The 19,199-nt window shown below is 36.2% G+C and overlaps 6 protein-coding genes across 9 annotated transcripts; 5 read left to right on the plus strand and 1 right to left on the minus strand.

Annotated features, from left to right (window-relative positions):
• Positions 1–1,999: 1,999 nt before the first annotated feature.
• On the plus strand, positions 2,000–4,044 carry LOC105691753 (ribonuclease H1). Of its 2 annotated transcripts, XM_020855678.3 has the most exons (7): positions 2,000–2,213; positions 2,289–2,515; positions 2,736–3,013; positions 3,089–3,234; positions 3,319–3,589; positions 3,666–3,776; positions 3,914–4,044. In XM_020855678.3, exons 1-6 carry the CDS (start codon positions 2,113–2,115, stop codon positions 3,753–3,755), a joined length of 1,113 nt encoding a protein of 370 aa, XP_020711337.2. In that variant the 5' UTR covers positions 2,000–2,112; the 3' UTR covers positions 3,756–3,776; positions 3,914–4,044. The 2 variants fall into 2 exon arrangements, with proteins under 2 accessions (XP_020711337.2, XP_012265867.2); XM_012410444.4 differs by lacking the exon at positions 3,914–4,044 and having other exon boundaries at positions 3,666–3,879.
• LOC105691752 (microfibrillar-associated protein 1) lies at positions 3,936–8,429 on the plus strand. Of its 2 annotated transcripts, XR_007279096.1 has the most exons (6): positions 4,133–4,269; positions 4,388–5,067; positions 5,141–5,310; positions 5,403–5,899; positions 7,975–8,080; positions 8,155–8,429. XR_007279096.1 is itself a non-coding variant. In XM_048657734.1 (5 exons), the coding sequence occupies exons 2-5, from the start codon at positions 4,173–4,175 to the stop codon at positions 5,836–5,838; spliced, it is 1,383 nt and encodes a 460-aa protein (XP_048513691.1). In that variant the 5' UTR covers positions 3,936–4,073; positions 4,133–4,172; the 3' UTR covers positions 5,839–6,113. The 2 variants fall into 2 exon arrangements, 1 of the variants encoding a protein (XP_048513691.1); XM_048657734.1 differs by lacking the exons at positions 7,975–8,080; positions 8,155–8,429 and adding an exon at positions 3,936–4,073 and having other exon boundaries at positions 5,403–6,113.
• On the minus strand, positions 5,923–14,045 carry LOC105691751 (endoribonuclease Dicer). The gene is made up of 26 exons (XM_012410441.3): positions 13,907–14,045; positions 13,328–13,501; positions 13,051–13,228; positions 12,734–12,973; positions 12,384–12,678; positions 12,239–12,315; positions 12,058–12,161; positions 11,862–12,000; positions 11,625–11,776; positions 11,307–11,547; positions 10,991–11,239; positions 10,634–10,903; positions 10,358–10,531; positions 10,073–10,277; positions 9,679–9,997; positions 9,233–9,603; positions 8,982–9,136; positions 8,795–8,908; positions 8,437–8,736; positions 8,134–8,349; positions 7,835–8,035; positions 7,669–7,750; positions 7,384–7,604; positions 7,133–7,304; positions 6,967–7,042; positions 5,923–6,874 (listed from the first exon to the last, which is right to left on the minus strand). The coding sequence occupies exons 2-26, from the start codon at positions 13,495–13,497 to the stop codon at positions 6,718–6,720; spliced, it is 4,878 nt and encodes a 1,625-aa protein (XP_012265864.2). The 5' UTR covers positions 13,498–13,501; positions 13,907–14,045; the 3' UTR covers positions 5,923–6,717.
• A 93-nt stretch (positions 14,046–14,138) lies between these two features.
• Positions 14,139–16,390, plus strand: LOC105691795 (odorant receptor coreceptor-like). 2 transcript variants are annotated; one of them, XM_012410520.3, is made up of 7 exons: positions 14,139–14,782; positions 14,862–15,011; positions 15,078–15,308; positions 15,379–15,650; positions 15,732–15,831; positions 15,896–16,153; positions 16,249–16,390. In XM_012410520.3, exons 1-7 carry the CDS (start codon positions 14,561–14,563, stop codon positions 16,309–16,311), a joined length of 1,296 nt encoding a protein of 431 aa, XP_012265943.1. In that variant the 5' UTR covers positions 14,139–14,560; the 3' UTR covers positions 16,312–16,390. The 2 variants fall into 2 exon arrangements, with proteins under 2 accessions (XP_012265943.1, XP_048513692.1); XM_048657735.1 differs by lacking the exon at positions 16,249–16,390 and having other exon boundaries at positions 15,743–15,831; positions 15,896–16,142.
• On the plus strand, positions 16,366–17,622 carry LOC105691797 (60S ribosomal protein L18a). The gene is made up of 3 exons (XM_012410523.3): positions 16,366–16,506; positions 16,919–17,098; positions 17,207–17,622. The coding sequence occupies exons 1-3, from the start codon at positions 16,489–16,491 to the stop codon at positions 17,540–17,542; spliced, it is 534 nt and encodes a 177-aa protein (XP_012265946.1). The 5' UTR covers positions 16,366–16,488; the 3' UTR covers positions 17,543–17,622.
• A 138-nt stretch (positions 17,623–17,760) lies between these two features.
• Positions 17,761–19,189, plus strand: LOC105691796 (phosducin-like protein). The gene is made up of 3 exons (XM_012410521.3): positions 17,761–17,981; positions 18,062–18,703; positions 18,768–19,189. The coding sequence occupies exons 2-3, from the start codon at positions 18,076–18,078 to the stop codon at positions 18,998–19,000; spliced, it is 861 nt and encodes a 286-aa protein (XP_012265944.2). The 5' UTR covers positions 17,761–17,981; positions 18,062–18,075; the 3' UTR covers positions 19,001–19,189.
• Positions 19,190–19,199: the final 10 nt, after the last annotated feature.

The raw sequence follows: 19,199 nt of genomic DNA on the forward strand, positions 1-19,199 counted from the left end.
GCTTAAGGAATAAATTTTGCAATCTTTACTGCGTGTATCAGACATTAGTTTTGCTAGTAATTAGAAATCTACGCGAAATTGACCGTAATAGTTGCCGATGGAACGTTCGTCGCCTAGACACGAGTATACCTATACATCCGTAAGATGAGTCTGTGGCTAATAAGCTCATATTGCAGGCAAGTATTTAATGGCGTGCGAATATCCTGACCCGTTTAAACACCAACTAATCATGAGGTTCACGCTATATTACTGCATAAGTTTTTACGATCATCATCACACAGTAAGTACTATCCTATTAACTGCTATATAAGTCGACTTCTTACGTACGTTTGGTTTTTTCTCATTTTTCTTCTTCATTTTTCTTCTCTTTCTTTCATTTTCCAAGCGCGCATTTTTCCCATCCACAATATATACCTATACCATCTATACGTTCGAAACGAATCGGCGAATTTGACGAGCTTAGATGATTCTTTGCTAAAGAATTTTGTTCTCTTCTTTTGATTTTTTTCCTCTTCAATTCCTTTGTTATCTAATTATATTTCAAGTACATGTATATAAATTCTTGCGAAAAGAATAAGATAAAGAATGAAAAAGATAAAAAGAAATGTTTATTTATTTATTTATTTGGGACAGCGATGCGCGTTGCCATAAAAATTATAGTGCAGCGTTGTAGTTAAATGCAATTTATTATAGTATTAATGAAATTGCAGTGGAAACGTCTCGCGTATATACTGTGCGAGCTGGTAAACTCTGACCGACGAAATTCTACATCATCTAGTTGATTGAATCGTTGGTTGCAATATGGAAGTGTGAACCAAACTTATATTAGTTTTATGAAACGAAAGGCGAGGACGAATAAGAGCTAATATTATTACACAGCGTGTGTAACACGTATCGTATTATATTAAAAGACTTACTTCATACCAGGGCGTATTTTACGCACGATGGTGATTAACTGCAGTTCGTGAACCGTTCGTTTTAAACGATCATGCAAAACGCATGTACGTACATATGTGATGCTGCCTTCGTTAGAATCTAGTCCAGTATATATATACCTCAACATATGTGTACATAATTACTGCACTAACTGTAATTTCGAGAAATTATTCAGGGATTTTCATCATCCTATGAATTTTATTCAACCTGATTAGTACGCAATTACCTCTTAATTATTTTATATTGATTTCAGGATGATAGACCTTGTTTTTATTTTCTGAAACAATTTTTATTTTTGTTTCCAATATTTTTTAAATTAGGATCATCAGTTGCCGCTGAGATGTGAAAGGGCAATATAAAATTTAACTTCATGGATTGATTTAACTAGCAATTATTGCGGCTTCTTCAAGTATTTGGTTCAATCGAAAAATAGTATCGAGAAACAGAATTTCGTACAAAGAGTATATGATTTCGGACCACCATTTATTTTCCATTAAAGTTTTTTTCTTTTTTTGAATCCATTTCCAACGGTTCTTCTGAAATTCCAAGTTTTAACATTGACCTATACGATATATTATAAAAGAATTTGCTAATTTCCGAGTTTACTCAACTGTATCATATTATGGTTACAAATAAGATGGAAATAGAACGTTCAGTAATATATGATTTAAAAATTTAAATGTAGGTTTCCATAGTTACTTCCGGGTACGTAGGTGAAATATTTTGAAAATTTATCTTCGAGCTAATTTTAAATCTGGCCTTTTAATATCCTCTTGACCACACGATATACCGCACAGTCATTCGCACAAATGATTATATCTTATTTTATTTCAACATCAATTATCATACAATTATTGCACGTGTTGTATGAAATCGAGAGAATCTAGAATAATATGATTAAAAATCACATGTTCTTTCTCTATTTTTTTATAATCATCGAGAAAACATGAATCTCGAGGATATGTTCAGTCATTTAATTTTCTCCCGCTAAAACAACAGCATCGAAATAGATGTCGTTAGTTACTTGGAACTACGAAGTAATTGTTAATTATTGACGGATTCTGTTGTATCGACACTAGGGGTTGAAGTAATTTACGTTATACGGTAACGATTTGCAGGTAGCTTTTAAATGGCATTTAATCTTCAGTGTCGGGGAAATAAAAAAATATTAGCCATATGCAATACTGGGTCGTTGGGGTGAGCAGATTAATATCTAACGCGATGGGGTTTTTTTACGCAGTGGCAAGAGGTCGTAGTCCTGGTATCTATGCTACATGGTTAGGAGATTTTTATCTTTTTGTTGGCTCATCGCAATCAGCTGTTGATTATAACATTTATTTATACTTTTACAGGGATGAGTGTAAGGCTCAAGTGCATGGATTTCCTAAACCAGTATACAAGAAATTTCCCTCAAAATCTGAGGCTGAAGATTTTGTTGCAAGCAAAGGTTCAAAAACATCTGAATTCCTAGCTGATTCTGAGACTTGTTCCCAATTCGAGTATGATAGCAGCGGAAGAACAACTAAGGTGGAACCAACTCATAATGAGTTAAGAAAAAAAACGCAAGCTTGGACCAAAGGTGTTTGACATCTGATCTTGCAGCAGATATCCCCAATCAGTTAGAAATTAAAAATTATGATCTACATAAAAACTGACTCTGATATCATATCGAGTATAACCCATAATTTTACAAGTTATTGTGCCTCTGGAATTGCACTACTAACCTTCCTTTGATTGTTGTAGCTACTTTACTGATTCTCTGTAATAATTCACTGATTGGATTTTCTGGAAACTTGCAGACAAAATCTCAAACAATGTGAATGAACCAAGCAACAACGCAGAACAGCTATTGTCTCGTTTAGAGAGTAAAATATCTGGTTTGGCTACAAATGGAATCCCCATACCTACGAGAATAAAAAACCTAGAAAGTATTTTACTTTCTATGCACCAAGAGCTCTATGATATAAAAAGACATTTTTCAACCAGTGCACGTACAAGTACAGACTTTTCTGGGAATAGAAAACGCAAAAGATTGGGAGATTCAGAAGACATTGGAAGACTTAAAAACTCAATTGATGTATGTAAGATTGTGAAAAACGAAAATTAGAATCATCTTCAGCAAATAATTTCTCTGATGTCTTGCGTTGCTTAGCAAGATCCAGATCCATCTCTGCAGGGAGGTTTTAACGTAGACGAACGAGGATTCGTAAATGTTTTTACTGATGGAGCATGTAGCGGAAATGGTCAACTTGGGGCAATGGCAGGAATTGGTGTTTGGTTTAATGATAATCATCCTCTGTAAGTCGAGCTTATCACTCGTATGATATTATCAAGCAGTTTTCGAAACGGGTACTAAACCTCTTCATATCTCCTTTGCTAAAGAAATGTGTCACGACCCGTCACGAATGGTTCACGAGCAACGAACAACCTGGCTGAAATTCAGGCAGTTACAGAAGCAGCAAAGCAGGCTGCAAAAGCCGGCGTGAAAAAGTTGAAGATCAATACAGATTCACAGTTCCTTATATCCTGTATAACGCAGTGGATGCCAAAGTGGAAAAAAAATGGCTGGAGAAAGGCTGATGGGGAGCATGTAATTAACAAGGAGGAACTAATTCTGATGGAAAAGGCCCTACAGCCACTGGAAATTGCATGGGTACAGCTAAGCATCTATTCGCTCAATTCTCACCACAATTATTCCTTCTTAAACTATAGCTTTATTCAATTTCCAGAATCACGTACGTGGGCATGCAGGGGTACGTGGTAACGAAGAGGCAGATAAATTAGCTAGAGCAGGGGCAAACGCACAGCGAAAAAATTAGCATTGGAATGAATTTTACATGGTAATTCAAGGGCAGTTGAATTAATAAGAGCTCGAACAAACGTTTAGCCACAAATAAGTTCTAGAATGAATTTGTAATTATTAAAATCTATCTTTTTTCTGTATTTTACACCTTTTACGGGGTCTTTTCTTTTGCAGCCTAAACTTCAACGTCCTTATTCTATTAATCTCATAATTCAATCTATAATGTGCAAGCTACATCAATTCTCATGAGTTCCATTAAATCATTATGGGGGGCGGCACTAGAGTCTTGGTCGTGAGATCAAAGAGGTTTTCCGCCACTCTGAAAACAACTAGTGTGAGTAAAATGATGCGTTGTTGATCTTTCTTGGATTGCAACGATCTGCCTTATTTCAGCGGAGTTTTTTGAATATACGTTGGAAAAAACTATCGCAGAATGATGATGGACTATTTCGTGACTAATAATTCGCTAGCCCCAGCTCCAATGGGTATCCAAAGTACTGCGGGCGCTGTTCCTGTCAAAAATGACAAGGGTTAGTATTCTTATCAACACTTCTTACCATTACGGTTATTGATATACCAGCTTTTCAATCACTTTCACATGCCCAGAATAGAATTATTTCCACTCTGAGATGAATGGTATCATTACAGGCGAATTATCTATGAAAAAGGTTAAAGTACATCGCTATGTCTCTGGTAAACGTCCCGATTATGCGCCGATGGCAAGTTCTGACGAGGAATCAGAGGATGAAGATTTTATAGATAGACGCGTTCATAAACCTCATGAAGATGCTGATGCAGTTACAGACATCCCTGCACCTTTGCACAGTGCTAAATTGAGAGACGAAGATGACCCCAGACTAAGACGTTTGACTAGAGTTGAAAAACATAAAGAAGTCGATACAGAAATACGCGTTGAGAGACACAGGCATATTCATGAGCCAGAAATACTGGAAACTGAACCAGAGAGATCAAGAGAACGGATAAAATTAGAGAGTTCCGATTCTTCGGAAGATGAAGATTTGTCAGATACAGAAATTGAAAGACGTCGAGATGCTCTAAAACAGAGAGTTCTCTCCAAGAAAGATACTGACCAAGAACTATTCCATGAAGAAGATGACGAAAAAACCGGTAACACTTCGGAGGATAGTTCAGAGTATGAAGAATACACTGATTCTGAAGAAGAAACTGGACCTAGGTTAAAACCAGTGTTTGTTAGAAAAAAAGACAGAATCACAGTTATGGAAAAAGAAAAAGAAGCAATGAAGCAGAAACAGGTTGAAACAGAGGCTAAGAAAATGGCAGAGGAAAGAAAAAGACAGACATTGAGGGTATTTTTCTTCTTTTGTTCATACTTTGTATTGCAGTTCTATGATAATCAGTTTTTATCATCTTGATTACTAGATGGTGGAAGATGCAATACGCAAAGAGACTCAACCTGGAAAAAATATGGTTGATCAGGAGGGAAATATAAATGATGTGTGCACAGATGATGAGAATGATGAGGTGGAATACGAGGCTTGGAAGCTACGAGAATTGAAGAGAATTAAGCGAGATAGAGAAGAACGAGAGCAGTGAGTGGTGTTATATATTCTTTCATTCCAACATTTTTTTTTTTATCTTTGTTCATATTTCATTTCATAATAAATTTCCGTGTTTCCATCAGGTTGGAAAAAGAACGCTTGGAGATAGAACGTCTGCGCAATATGACAGAGGAGGAAAGGCGCCAAGAATTGCGTCTAAATCCAAAGTTAGTTACAAACAAAGCTGCAAAAGGAAAATACAAATTTTTGCAGAAATATTATCATCGTGGTGCATTTTACTTGGACAAAGACGACACAATATTCAAAAGAGATTTCTCTGGAGCAACTTTGGAAGATCACTTTGACAAAACAATCTTACCCAAAGTCATGCAAGTTAAAAACTTTGGGCGCAGTGGTAGAACTAAGTATACTCATCTGGTTGACCAAGATACAACACAATTCGATTCACCCTGGATATCAGAAACTGCACAGAACTTGAAATTTCACAATAATCAAGCCGCTGGAATGAAGCAGCACTTCGATAAGCCGTCATTGAAGAAACGAAGCGATGATAATTAAATATGATGCTACTAGAACATCTCCTTTGTGGTAGTATTCACGATAACAACGGATGAAAATGGTAAATAAACATAGTCATTAAGATTTGCTATCAGAAGTTGTTCCCTAATTTTATTTTTGTCTTCACGTATTACATATACGTTTATGCCTTGCGTCATAACAGCCGTCACATAAAAATGTATTAACGTTTTGCCATTAATTTACAAGAAATATTACATCAAGTAGCAGTGATCTTCCAAACTACAGCTTTGCGAATAAATTTATGTAAAATATTATCGCATTATTTCGATCGAAATCTATTCATTTATGCTCACTAACATCGTTGTTTCACCTATTTCCGTGCTCAAAATAAAATTATTCATTACATAACTCGGTATTAGAAATAACGAAAGAATATTGATAAGTATATCATACATCTATGTATATCTCGAGGTAATAATTAACATACAATAAATCAATGGATAAGGATCACTATTAGCGCCTAGAGTCTATTCAATACAACGGTATAGTTGCAGTAATTAACATCAAATAAAATATAAAATTATCCACCTTTCGGGAATTTCAAAAAAATTAGAAATTCACTTCTAATCAGTCTCACAATCGAGGATGCGAGAACAAGTAACTTGCGTACAAAAATTATTCATACTCACAATTTTTTTTTTTTTTTCGCGAAAATAGACTATAACTTGAAACTATCATCATTTAGAACCATCATTTTCCATAAGTGTGCCTATGGCGATGAAATGACACTTTCGCTTGTGGAAAGCAGACATTTTTTTAAATAATGAATTCCATAATCATCTGAAAGAAACTTAATGTAGCTTGGAATACTTTTTGAGCCCAGTAATTAATGAGACGAAATCCAAAGGTGATGTCTCATTAACTAAGTCTAAACTCTCTTAAGGCTTGCTTAGCTGCGGCACACTTCGCCTCTTTTGTATTTCCTCCAAATCCATGTATCATCTTCTTCTTACCACATATTGTTACCTCTAAGGGCACCATAATGGTCGTACTGTTTTCCAATACAGTTGCTTTACTATTAAGAGAAATAAAAAACCAAATAGAATTTTTAATACACATCGCTGAAAGTGCATACACATCAAAATTTGATAGCAAACATCCACTCACAGAAATTTTGGATGAACACCTTGCGTCTCGAACAAAACTCTTACAGGCTGTTTAGGTACATTTTTACTAAATTCATCTGAAGATAATGCAAAATTCATTATTAGTATTGACTTGTTTTGATACTGCCAAGAAAATTTATAACATTAACAGAATATTTTTAACGTACCAATTTCCTTATGCATAAAGGCATAGAATATCTCCCAAACTTTTGCCAAATTTTTGCCACTATCCAAATAAATAGCACCAGCTAAGGATTCAAAAATGTCCCCGAGGACCTTGGGAACACTGACGAACTCAGCCATACTGTGGTTTGATTCCTCCAGCAGAACATACAATAGCTATAGTGGTACAAACAATGTAAATATAAATTCAAATGGGGATTATGGTTAAATAATTTTGAAATCTTGAAACAAGCACCTCATCATCAATGACGTGCTGCCTTTGCTCTTGAAATGATGCGAATCTGTCGATCGCATCACTCAAGATAGGAGAATACGACAAGAGGTATTTATGAAATCCGTAGCGTATAGCCCAACAAGCGAATGTGATATTATTAACGAGGGCCGATCGCAGGTCCGTTATTTGCCCAGGAGTCAATTGGTGACAATTTTCATAGATGTAAACCGTGATAAGGAAATCTGCGAAAACCCGAAAAGAATTTTGTTTACGCGATTTCTGAAAGTAAAATATTCAAGTACTTACCTATTACGGCATCTCCCAGAAATTCTAATCGTTCGTAGGATGACGTAATGGTATTAGCTGAATACGAAGCGTGACTGAAAGCCTATGAAAATCATACGAAAACCCTAAATTTAATTACTTTCAATAACAATTAAAATTTGATGATGTATTATTAATGCTTGATTACCTGCAACAAGTATCCTCGATTTTGAAACTTGTAACCCAATTTTTGTTCAATCAAATCTGCCCATGGCATATGAGAGTTTGGATTTCCAATATCTATAATTGGACTAATTGGTTTTCTAACTAATAACCCCTCGGTTCCAGAATCGTCAGGAACTATCTGGAACCATTGCAAAATCCTGGCAGCTCCTTCAATGCCTGTAGTCTATGGGTGAAAGGTGAAAAACTGACTAAGTTGAATATTTGAAAAGTATGTGATGCCCGTTCTTGAGATCATTACAACTAATATCTTAAAGTACACACCTCCAAATATACTCCAATTAGAGCCTCGATGCAATCAGCAACAGTTTTATCAGAGACAGTTTGTGCACATAAAAAGGGCTCCAAGCCAGACTGTGCATCACTGCTCTCCCATTGCATCACCTTCTCTTCGATTATTTGGAGCGTTTCATCCGACAAATAACCGGAGATTTGCTCATCGCTCGGTATCTTCAGATGATACAGGATGTTTGGTGACACCTAGGTAAGCAAAACGAGATACACAAATTGTATATTCAATAATCTATCATTTAAGCGTATAAAATAATTTATCAAGATCAGTTATACCTCTGCCTGCAACAGTATGATTTGTAATTTCCTTTGTACCGAATAAGCCGGCACAATGAAATTGCTGTATGGTGCGAATTCATCAACTTTTATCATACCTGGAATTTTTTTTTTCACACCAGCGTAATACAGGTTACGATTACCGATAATTTTACCCTTAATACAAGTCAGATGTCCTTCGGAATAATTGGGAAATTTTTCTATCAAAAACAAAGATGTGTAAAATTTAAGAAACGAATCTCCTAAGGTTTCTAGAATTTCCAAATTTACAACATCATGTGACATCTTGCTGGTTAGAGCCTGGAAAAAACTAGAATCATAAAGATTGGAGATTTTTCATTATTTGAAAAACTCTCACCGTCATGATGTCCAACTGTTGCGGACCATTCTGCGCGGTTTGGGAGAGTAATTTCAATTTTACAACGTCTACCAATGGTTTTGACATATAACAGGCAGCCTTGCCATTAGCAGCCTGCAAGCGTTTACAATTCACTATTTGGTACAGTTCATAATGGTATAATTGTTTTGTGACCATAAATTCTCACCAGCATTTCTAGATCCTGTTCGGTAGAGGCGTGCATAAATCGCTGGTAATAGTCAATGTCTAGTAGCTGGATACCTTCGATGTTTCTTTCGATATCTATCGGTTCTTGAATTTTGGCTCGTACCCATGGATAAAGTCTAGATTCCGAGTCCAATACTAAAATAGAATGCAACGCAATTGTAAAAATTGCTGCGATGTATTTTTACAAAAGAGAACCCGAATCAAATCATAGATGTTCATATTACTACCCACCATCAAAGTTCGGTCCTGTTAATTCAGGCCTCGGTTGTACAGTTTCGGGTAAAAAGTCCTCGATCGATAGATCATGATATTTATCCGTGATTTCGATCTCTGTATCGTCTGTGGAAACTCGTAATTCTTTCCATTTCTGTCCATCGGGCAACTCTAAGATTCCCAGTTTTGTATCGGCGTAAATGCGTACGCGCAATTGCTCTGCAATTAGAAGTTGAGTAATTCGGTGTATGATTGATGGTAGGGTAGTGGCTTTCAGCCAATATGAGGAAGGGAATTCGTATCGATTGCACAATTCCGGCACTAAATGCTCTTCCAAATCTTCGAGCAAATCACCGCGTTTTCTCTTATTTAATCCTGGATTAGCCCCTCTAAAAGTAATGTAGAAAAGTTTATCAAACTTGATAGGAAACTAAGCATTCAAGGCAACTCGAGAAATGGCATACCGTGGTTTGAGACAATTGATTTTCTTTGATATCGGTTTCACTTCGAGTAAAGGTTGTTTTTTTTCCTCTATGTTGATCCCATAATGTTCTTGAAAGTAATGTACGTATGAGTAAAAGGCTGGCGTAGGAAAGCTCGATTCAGCGCAGCGATCTTCACAGATTTGCGTTACAACATAAATGGATGCAGCTCTATAGTTTGGTTCAAGTAAAGCTAGTTCGTAGTCCAAAGCTCGTACGTTAATCGGCTTTTCAGGCTTGATCACATCGATTTTTTGAAATCGCATTACAATGTCCCAATCAATGCTCCAGTTACCATCAACTAGAAAATAGATGAAATATAGTTCCCCAGATCGAACAGAGACGCTAAATTTAAAACCAAACTTGCTGTGTGTACCTGGTACGATCAAGAAACTATTTTCCAAATCATCTTTATCGTAAACCATAAAAACTTTGATCAGCTGCATGATTTCGGTAAAAATCATTGTGTGGAACAGTCTCAACTTTTCTATCTTTTTAGCCGGTAACTGAAGCGTACAGTGATTAACTGCTACGTCAACATTCAACTCACCGACATTCATGAATATTGAGAAGGAGGATAGCTGGTAGAGATAAAATATCTTCCGTGAAAAAAAACCTTTGTAATGATCGTTAAAAATTTGATTAGTTCGGTTTACCATACTTTTGGCATCTTCTTTGACGATAAAATAGCAAATCCTGCACTGTCCGACAAGAGTGTATGAAATACTCGACGCCGGTTATCTTGAGGAACGCTGTACATTGGCTTCATACTCAATACATGCAAATATAAATCTTCATGTGCCTTGGGAAATGCAGAATGCAGACAGTCGGGGTACTGTACATAAATATTTTTTCGTTCGTATTATGAAATTACTTTGTTAATAGGTGAATAATCAGGAAAAATATAGAATTCCTGATTCGAATATTTGCCACTTACTATTAGGAGGTGTAGACGTTTTCTTGCTTCTGTGCCTGGCTGACACGTATTTACTTTTTCTTCGTTAATCCAATTTGGAAACAAATAGTCCAGATCTGTTAAAATTAAGTCAGCTTCGACAGGAAGTAAGTCATCTGTTAATTCTCCAATTTCGTGTAATCTTTTACAACATTTTACAGCAACTGATCGTTTTGCTTGTTTTATGTCATGCATAACATCTCCAATAATGCATTCTCTCAAGCGAGATATTGGAGGCAGTCTCAAAGATACCTGAAGAGCGTTGAGAGAGGTTCATGTTGGCCAATCAAATTAGACAGTTAATTTCTCATATTTTCTAAGCAATCATCACAGGAGTACCTGAAATTCTTCATGTTGGGGTAAAATCTTTTTTTTGCATAGATTCCATGTTGGAGTTAATGTAACAAAGTGCGAGTTTCTCAAAGACAAACAATAACGGTTTACTAAACTTATCGCACTAGTTGCTGTCACAACGCTGATTTTTTCGCCAGACCTTACGGAATAAGGTTCAATTTCAGAGTTGTATAAATCTCTTTCCAGCACTTCCTGAGATGGTTCGGTACGAAACTGCGTTTTACCAACTAAGGACTGAAAAAATTATGATTTCCTGTTGAATAGAGAGGTACAGTTATTAATGCAAGTTCAAACTTCATACCTCTTCTAGCATTCTTTCGATTAGCTTATAATTCCTATATTTATTTTCAAACTGTCCATCTCCATGGGAAACTAACAACACATATTTGCTGGTAGAGTGACGCGCACGTCCTTTACTTTGTATGTACGATCTAATATCTGCTGGTAAATCGTATCGTACAACCAAAGTGCAATTTGGAATATCTATGCCTTCTTCTACCACATCTGTTGCTATAATACAATTTGCTTGACCATTTTTGAACCTGAAAATACCTTGATTACTCTTCGAGAGTCATTTGCAATAATATTGATAAGCTCCGTTTGTAAAAGCTTCTCTGACCTGTGCAACACATCCTTATTCCACTGTCTCTGACAAAGAGATTCTCTTGCACTCAATAAATATCCTGTTGCACCACCTAATTTATTCGATGAAAATCCTACCAAGAATTCAGGTAACAAAAACTCAAAACGTTTATCACAGTTGCGCAAATTCTGTGAAAAAATTTTTTCTACATTTCAATTACATAACAGGTAGAGGATAAGGCTACAGTAGACTATGTCAATTATGAACACTTACCTTGAGCACATGGTATAGTACTTTTGCTGTGAAGCGTCGCTTAACAAAGACCAAAGCACAAAATTTTTGGGTATCCAATTTGTTCGTGTGAAACTTTAATACAACTCCAAAAAGTGCTTTAACTTGATCATTGGAAAAACTGTAATCATATGATAATGTTTATAATTTTACCATTGAACTCGATTATTCTACTCACTTCATTATTCGTTGATACTCGGTATGTCCTGCCATCTCATCTTCTATAATTTTTCTGACGCTAGTCAGTACACTTATCAGATAGTCTAGCACCACAATAGCCTCCTGAAATCAAAATCAAGGATCATGTATCTGTTGTGTCACTTTAGAGCCAGACGAAACTGCACAAAGACCTTACTCACCTGATCGTTAACAGCTTTCTTAAGGCATTCAAATTGTATCGTATGCAGCAGAGCTGCTTTACTGCCTCCATATATGCCTGAAAGATATAAACACAATCAATTGTATTGTAGAATGATGGCGAGGAAAAGTGATAAAAATCATTACCCATGATCTGTAAATGCACTTCTAAATCCAGTAAGATGTTTTGCCACATGCTGACTTTACTTTTTGGTTTGAAAACCGTGTCACTTTCATTATCGCAGTTATTATTCAAGTTTATTTTTAAAACGTCGAGAATTTGTCTCGCATGTAAGAGAATGGCTACTGATTTTTCCAATGCCGTTGAGGATTTGGGTGGACTAAAGTTAACTATTGATTCTTCTGGATTTGTAGCAAATCCCCTGACACCTCTCAAGGATTCAGCTGCTATAACCTTTGCGTGAAATGTAGTTTCCAACTCCTGGAAAAAAATTATTTTGTGTAAACAGGATCAATGAATGAGAAAATATACACACCGTGATAATCTCATTGAGTTTAGTTAGTTTGACATTGCCATTCAGAAGAGTTGCTGTCAGCCCCAAGACTTTTGGCTGTTCATTTTTTGGACAATCTTGGAAGCGCTGCATTATTAATCGCATAGGATGGTCATTTACTCCTCTGTGACACTCGTCAAAAATCATAAGATTTATTTTGCTCAAAGATACATAGCCGTGATTCAACAGATCAAGGAATATTTGCGACGTCATCACAAGTATCTATAAGTAAATTACAACGAACGTTTTGATCCATTATTCTTTTTGACGCGATCGCATTATTCTGAATGGAGGAATACCTGATTAATCTCTATTTCTTTCATCCATTGTTCTCTAGACCAATAATCGACACCCATCTCCCCTGTGTAACTGCTACAAGTGAGATGGGTATGCCTAGCTAAATATTTACACTGTTGATTGGCAAGGGCTACAGTATTCACAGCAAATATGGTCCTTTTACCTCCTGCTTGATAAGGCCTGATAGGAAATAGGGTACAAAATATTTTTTACGGATCATCTTTTTGTACTGAGCCAATAGATAATGCAAAAGGAATGAATAAGAAATAATTAAGATACCTTGACAAATCACCAGCAAATTTTTTAATCACCAACACAGCAATATAGGTTTTTCCAGCACCAGTAGGCAAGTAAATTATACTGTTATGATTCACAGCTTGCTCAAATAGTTCAATTTGGTATGCTCGAGGACTGAAGTCCTGATCCATTTGCGAAACTGCATCTGTCATGATTCTGTGAAGCAAAATGAAAAATTCATTAATAATTCCAATAGTTGAGAAAAAATGTTGATAAGAGTCATAGGGAAAATGTGATTAGCTTAATAGTAAGTTGAATGCTTTTCTATTCAAGCTAATACTTATTCATAAATGTATCGGTAGCTAACTAATCCAATCATAAAGAACTTGTTGGTTGTCTCTTCAAGTTGCTCATTATTTTAAGTAGGGATAAAGTGTAAATTGAAGCTAAAAATGTGCGATGCCAACAGTTGAACTTTTGCAAAAATTGAATGGTGTTAAGTAAAATACCAGGGGGTTAGAATTTAGCCGAAAACTATTGGGCAAAAAATATACTTTGACACTAAAAACATTTCATTTGTGAGGAATTTGATTTTGTAATACTTATATCGGGGATACTTACATTGTTTTACCTGCAGCAGAGAAATCAATTTCAGAGATATAAACAAGGGACTCCCAGATTTCGTTTGACAGGGCCCCCAGACGCACTGGCAAGATGTGGCACAACAAAACGAACTACGCGAAAATAATGTGCTGTCAAGCGCACTGGTGGGAACTTAGTGGGAACTAAAGAACCGAGGGACCCTTTAATCATTGAGTGTAGTTGGAGTGGGAACTTATGAGCACCAGTTTGAATTTCAATAATGTCGTGTACTCCCCTTGTATAACACAGGCAATCACGCTTTTTTTTTAGACAGAGAGCCGGAAGATGATTAGATTTTATTCTAGATTTTAGATTTTAGAGCTCAATTACAACTTTTACTGGTACAGGCATTTTCAAACTGTAATTAACATCTGAAAGCTGCAACATTTATTTGATATATGGACAGTTTGATTGGTCTACGAACGATCTTACAGTCTGCATTAATTATTGTACACAATCAAGAACAATTACCTTGTGCCTAGCCCCTCAGTTTATGAGCCCAACATCAAAGACTTGCTTGACTTGACCGTGGTGACAAATTAACAGGTGAATCATTCATGCCATCTAGTTTAATCTTTTCTATTCAGTTCAAGATTTTCTATCGGTCTCCAAAGGTCGTAGAGTGTAAACAGGATGCCAGAAGAAGAAAAAACTTTGATTTACATTGAACTTATGTCCAATACTTTTAAGTTAATTCGATGGAGTGGACACTGGTTTCCAACGAGATATTTGGGTATTGCGGCAGTGTTCCTCAGTCTTGATTTTTGGAGATCATTAATTTTCATCTCTACAATACCCTTGCAAATGGTTCCATGTATTATTGATTTGATTTTGAAAATACCTGACATGCCAAAGGTAATCATATAATAATGGTAGCATTGGTATTCTATATTATAGTTTTGACTAAAAAAATTATTTTAATATGATTATGTAGGTAATCATGAATGGTATAACCACCATTTACTCCATTCACGCTCTCTTCAGAGCAGTTTTTATGATCATGATGGGTAAAAGTATTTGGAAGATCTTCAAACGATTCGAAACCTGTGAAGGGGCTACAGCATTTCATCTTATTGATAAGCAGGTAAACTGAAAAATAAATCTCTCTTATCAATTTAATCACAACTAAAAAATGAATCATTACCAATAGCTTTCTCAAGATGCAACGCAGAAGGCTTTTAAGTCGGCAAATAAAATATTCCTCATAATAATCATTGGGGCCAATGTCACAGGCTGCTTATTCACTGTAACGCCATTTGTAATCTCCTATGAGGCTAGAGCTCAAAAACTTCAAGAATCATCAAATAATGGAACCATCCCTAATGTTCTTGTCTATGAAGCCTGGTATCCCTTTGATGTTTCAAAATTTCCAGTTTATCAGGTGGTAGCACATTTTTCTTCATAGATCAAAACAATTTAAACCGATGTTGTAATTGAATGAATGCTTTCAGCTCACTGTACTATTCCAAGCTTTTTGTGGATTCATTTGGATTAACATGGTCTCTACCTCAGATGCCATTTATCTTTCAGTTATAATTCGAGCCGCAGAAGAATTCAATGTCCTACAAAAAATGTTGACTATACTTTCAAATATAAATTCTACCAACATTACTAGTGAATCCAAAATGATCAACACGCTTTTGCAAGATTCAGGCATTAAATGGCCTAGAGATGCCAATATACTATTGCATTCATGGGTTCATCATCACCAATTAGTTCTACGGTTTGTTTAATAGTTAACACGTTCCAAACACAACATCGGATTACTGTAATAATCCATGAATTGTACACCTATTTTTTACAGAATTCTTACAGAAATCAGGAGTACGTTTTCAATTTTTGTCTTTGGTGTGGTGGGGTTCAACGCTCTGTCGCTAGTGCTTTTGGCATATGTTGGTGCCACGGTAATGCAATCATTTTTAACAAATTGGCTTTGGTTTCTGTTGTCATAATTAATAATATTTGTAGATAAAGGATCTGACTGCGCTATTATCGGTTATAAGCTTTTTGTTCGTCGTAACAGTTCAACTGTTGAGTTTTTCTTATTACTCTGTAAAACTATCATCAAAGGCTGAAAAAATGTCCGAGCAATTATTGGGCATCAATTGGTGGGAAGCCCCTGTGTCATATCGAACGTCATTAAAATTAATATGCTTGAGAGCATCTAAGGATGTGACGATTACAGGGATGGGTTACTTTAATTTGAATTTGGAGATGTTTTTAGCCGTAAGTTAATTACACAATTTATATTTATGCGATTGACGTTTTAATGATGCAATATACAAGATATTCATGATGATTTCTATTTTCTAACTTTGTAGATCACTAGGAGCGCCTTATCTTACTTTATGGTCCTCATAAAACTAACTACGGGTAATCAATAGGCCACCTAGGGGTTGCTATTTATTTGCACATTCGAATTAGAATTTAAATTCCACCCGCGTATGATTTAAACAGAGGCAACCAATCATCACTGGACAAAGGGTACCGACCATTTTGCTCATACATTGAGCGCCATACACTCTTTTTCCGGTTTCACTTCACGTAGGACGCACGGAACGATGAAGGCTAAGGGAGAAGTGAGTGAATATTAGTTAATTCTTTAAATATTCAATCAAAAACTGACCGTGCCTGCCTCCGCTAGATACTAGAATATTAAATTGTCAAATTACAGTATCCACCGTCACCTGGTGCGCAAATAATCGCAGAGTAAACAGACTTTTCATAATGACGGCATGGCAACCGACACATGGGTTATCGTGGCCTAGCCTATTTGTAGTTAATTTCTGTCATTATCCTATAGCTTCGGGGTGACCTATCTTTATCTACTTCATTTCGTTTTTATCGGGCTCGATACAGTTTTCTGAGAATGGGATATATTTTACTTCACATTTTGCTCTTAGGTTATAGAGCAATGCGTATTTTGTTCATCCGAATGCATCAAGCACAATAAATCTTTCTGATTGTAGGATTTAATGATTGCTTTTCCAGTTAAAGGAATTCGAGGTGATTGGGCGCAAGCTCCCCACCGAGAAGGAGAAGACCACGCCACTGTATAAAATGAGGATATTTGCTCCTGATGCTATTGTGGCCAAATCTCGATTTTGGTATTTCCTTCGTCAGCTGAGGAAATTCAAAAAAACTACCGGTGAAATCGTCAGCCTGAAACAGGTAACATAGTATTCCAAGTTTGGTTGTTTTGATACAGAGGATTTGTCTGTTTCACTATTACTTTTCTTCTTATTACAATGATTTCTAAATAACTTGATAAATTCTCAGATTCCCGAGAAGACACCAATTAAGATAAAAAACTTTGGCATCTGGTTGAGGTATGACTCTCGTTCTGGAACTCACAACATGTACAGAGAATACCGTGACTTGTCTGTTAGTGGAGCTGTCACTCAGTGTTATCGTGATATGGGAGCTCGTCACCGTGCTCGAGCTCATGCTATCCAGATTATCAAAGTGGAGGTAGTTAAGGCTGGAAATTGTCGCAGACCCCAAGTCAAGCAGTTCCATGATTCTACGATCAGGTTCCCTCTGCCAAAGCGAATTCAACATCGCAATCGTATGCCGCTATTCAGCGTTCGCAAACCACGCACCTATTTCCTTTAAGCGAATCATATTTCTTTCATGTATTCTCTTGAGAAATATAACAAATAATAAAGGAAATAAGACCGTTTGAACATTCAAAATATATAATATTTACTGTACACGGCATTAGTATTAGTGAGACCTGGCTTCCTAATCTCGTAAGTACTGTTGAATTAGGTGCTGCACAGGGATCCTCCAGTGCTGCCTAGCTGCTGCATGATTAACAGCGCATCACGGTAAAAATTAGTACTTCAGGAGCATTTATAATAACGCGACGTAAATGACAACAAATGCGTGACAAATATACTATCGATAAAGTGATGAATAATTGTTTTCAATAAAAATTATGCCAAATAATGCATGTGGAAACTAATTCAACTCTTGATTGAGGTATAAAATTCCTCATTCTGATTTATAACCTAAGAATTTCTATACAAAACCTACATTAGACGTTGACCAGGTAAATAATGGTGTCATTTAGGTTTTCTCTGATTTAGAGTTAATAATTTTCATGACACGTTTATAATAAATCCTTCCTAGATTCTTACAACATAATGGCAACGCTTGACGACAAGATTTTGGGAGAGAAGTTACATTATTACTGTAGCAGCTCCAGCGAAGACGAGGGCAACGATTCTGCAAATTCTGGAGATGAGGACACGTCCAAGAATCAGTGCAAACCTTTACAATCTTCTATTGGAGAATCCGTAGAATATTCAAAGTGGGATGGAACTTCAAGTAACACTGGACCCAAGGGTGTACTGGGTGACTGGCAGAGATTTAAACAAATTGAAGCTGAGAAACGAATTGAACAAGAAAAAGAGCGAATCGCATTGATGAAAAAACTTAGTTTGACCTGCAAGAGTGCCCTGGATGAAGAGAAAGAGAAACTTGAAGAGACAGACCCAGACCTGGTAGAGCTATTAAATGACGACTTTTTACTCAATTATCAAAAGCAAAGAATGCAAGAGATGCTCCAGCAGGCTGATAAGCTTAAATTTGGCAAAGTATTGAACTTGAAAAGTGCAGACCAGTTTCTAACAGCCATCGATAAGGAACACGAATCTGTGACTGTTGTTATACACATATATGAAGCCAACAATGAAGGGTGTATAACGATGAATGGTTGCCTGTTAATGTTAGCCACTGAGTATCCTCATGTCAAGTTTTGTACGATTCAAGGTAGGCTTGATAAAGTGATTACGATGTATGAATAATACTGATATGAACTGTTTTGTATTTACAGGCTCTGCCGCAGGGTTGAGCAGGCATTTTAAAAAAGAGGGAGTCCCAGCACTACTAGTGTACAAAAAAGGGCAAGTTATTGGCAACTTTGTTCGCATTACAGATCATCTAGGAACTGATTTTTACTCTTCTGATATCGAAAACTTTCTCATCGAACATGGAATGCTTAACGACAAAAGTTGTGTTCCATCAATTGTAACTGGCAAAGAGAACTCCGATTCTGATAGCGATTAAAGAACATTCCTATAAATTATTTTGAAACATGAATTGAGTCATTGTCTATTGCTAGACAAAACTGCCATACTGTACGTACACTTCTTGAATCTATATAATTATATACCTACTTCAACCGAATATTAAGATGTAATTTATAATGAAACCTTAAAATATATTCATCTCTAGAAGAAGAAGAAACTCAGTAAACTTTGTATAA

This window comes from Athalia rosae, chromosome 6 (assembly GCF_917208135.1).
Source record: "Athalia rosae chromosome 6, iyAthRosa1.1, whole genome shotgun sequence".
Classification (NCBI taxonomy): Eukaryota; Metazoa; Arthropoda; class Insecta; order Hymenoptera; family Athaliidae; genus Athalia; species Athalia rosae.

Coding starts and splice junctions, on each gene's coding strand:
- LOC105691753 (XM_020855678.3), top strand. CDS start 2,113: ATGCAATACTGGGTCGTTGGGGTGAGCAGATTAATATCTAACGCGATG. Junction 2,516..2,735: donor AACGCAAGCTTGGACCAAAG/GTGTTTGACATC, acceptor GGAAACTTGCAG/ACAAAATCTCAAACAATGTG. Junction 3,235..3,318: donor TTTAATGATAATCATCCTCT/GTAAGTCGAGCT, acceptor CCTTTGCTAAAG/AAATGTGTCACGACCCGTCA.
- LOC105691752 (XM_048657734.1), top strand. CDS start 4,173: ATGATGATGGACTATTTCGTGACTAATAATTCGCTAGCCCCAGCTCCA. Junction 4,270..4,387: donor TCCTGTCAAAAATGACAAGG/GTTAGTATTCTT, acceptor GTATCATTACAG/GCGAATTATCTATGAAAAAG. Junction 5,311..5,402: donor GATAGAGAAGAACGAGAGCA/GTGAGTGGTGTT, acceptor TGTTTCCATCAG/GTTGGAAAAAGAACGCTTGG.
- LOC105691751 (XM_012410441.3), bottom strand. CDS start 13,497: ATGACAGATGCAGTTTCGCAAATGGATCAGGACTTCAGTCCTCGAGCA. Junction 10,278..10,357: donor CGTCAAAGAAGATGCCAAAA/GTATGGTAAACC, acceptor TATCTCTACCAG/CTATCCTCCTTCTCAATATT. Junction 9,137..9,232: donor AACAGGACCGAACTTTGATG/GTGGGTAGTAAT, acceptor ATTCTATTTTAG/TATTGGACTCGGAATCTAGA.
- LOC105691795 (XM_012410520.3), top strand. CDS start 14,561: ATGCCAGAAGAAGAAAAAACTTTGATTTACATTGAACTTATGTCCAAT. Junction 15,832..15,895: donor TGGCATATGTTGGTGCCACG/GTAATGCAATCA, acceptor TAATATTTGTAG/ATAAAGGATCTGACTGCGCT. Junction 16,154..16,248: donor ATTTGGAGATGTTTTTAGCC/GTAAGTTAATTA, acceptor CTAACTTTGTAG/ATCACTAGGAGCGCCTTATC.
- LOC105691797 (XM_012410523.3), top strand. Junction 17,099..17,206: donor AAATCGTCAGCCTGAAACAG/GTAACATAGTAT, acceptor ATAAATTCTCAG/ATTCCCGAGAAGACACCAAT.
- LOC105691796 (XM_012410521.3), top strand. CDS start 18,076: ATGGCAACGCTTGACGACAAGATTTTGGGAGAGAAGTTACATTATTAC. Junction 18,704..18,767: donor CAAGTTTTGTACGATTCAAG/GTAGGCTTGATA, acceptor TTGTATTTACAG/GCTCTGCCGCAGGGTTGAGC.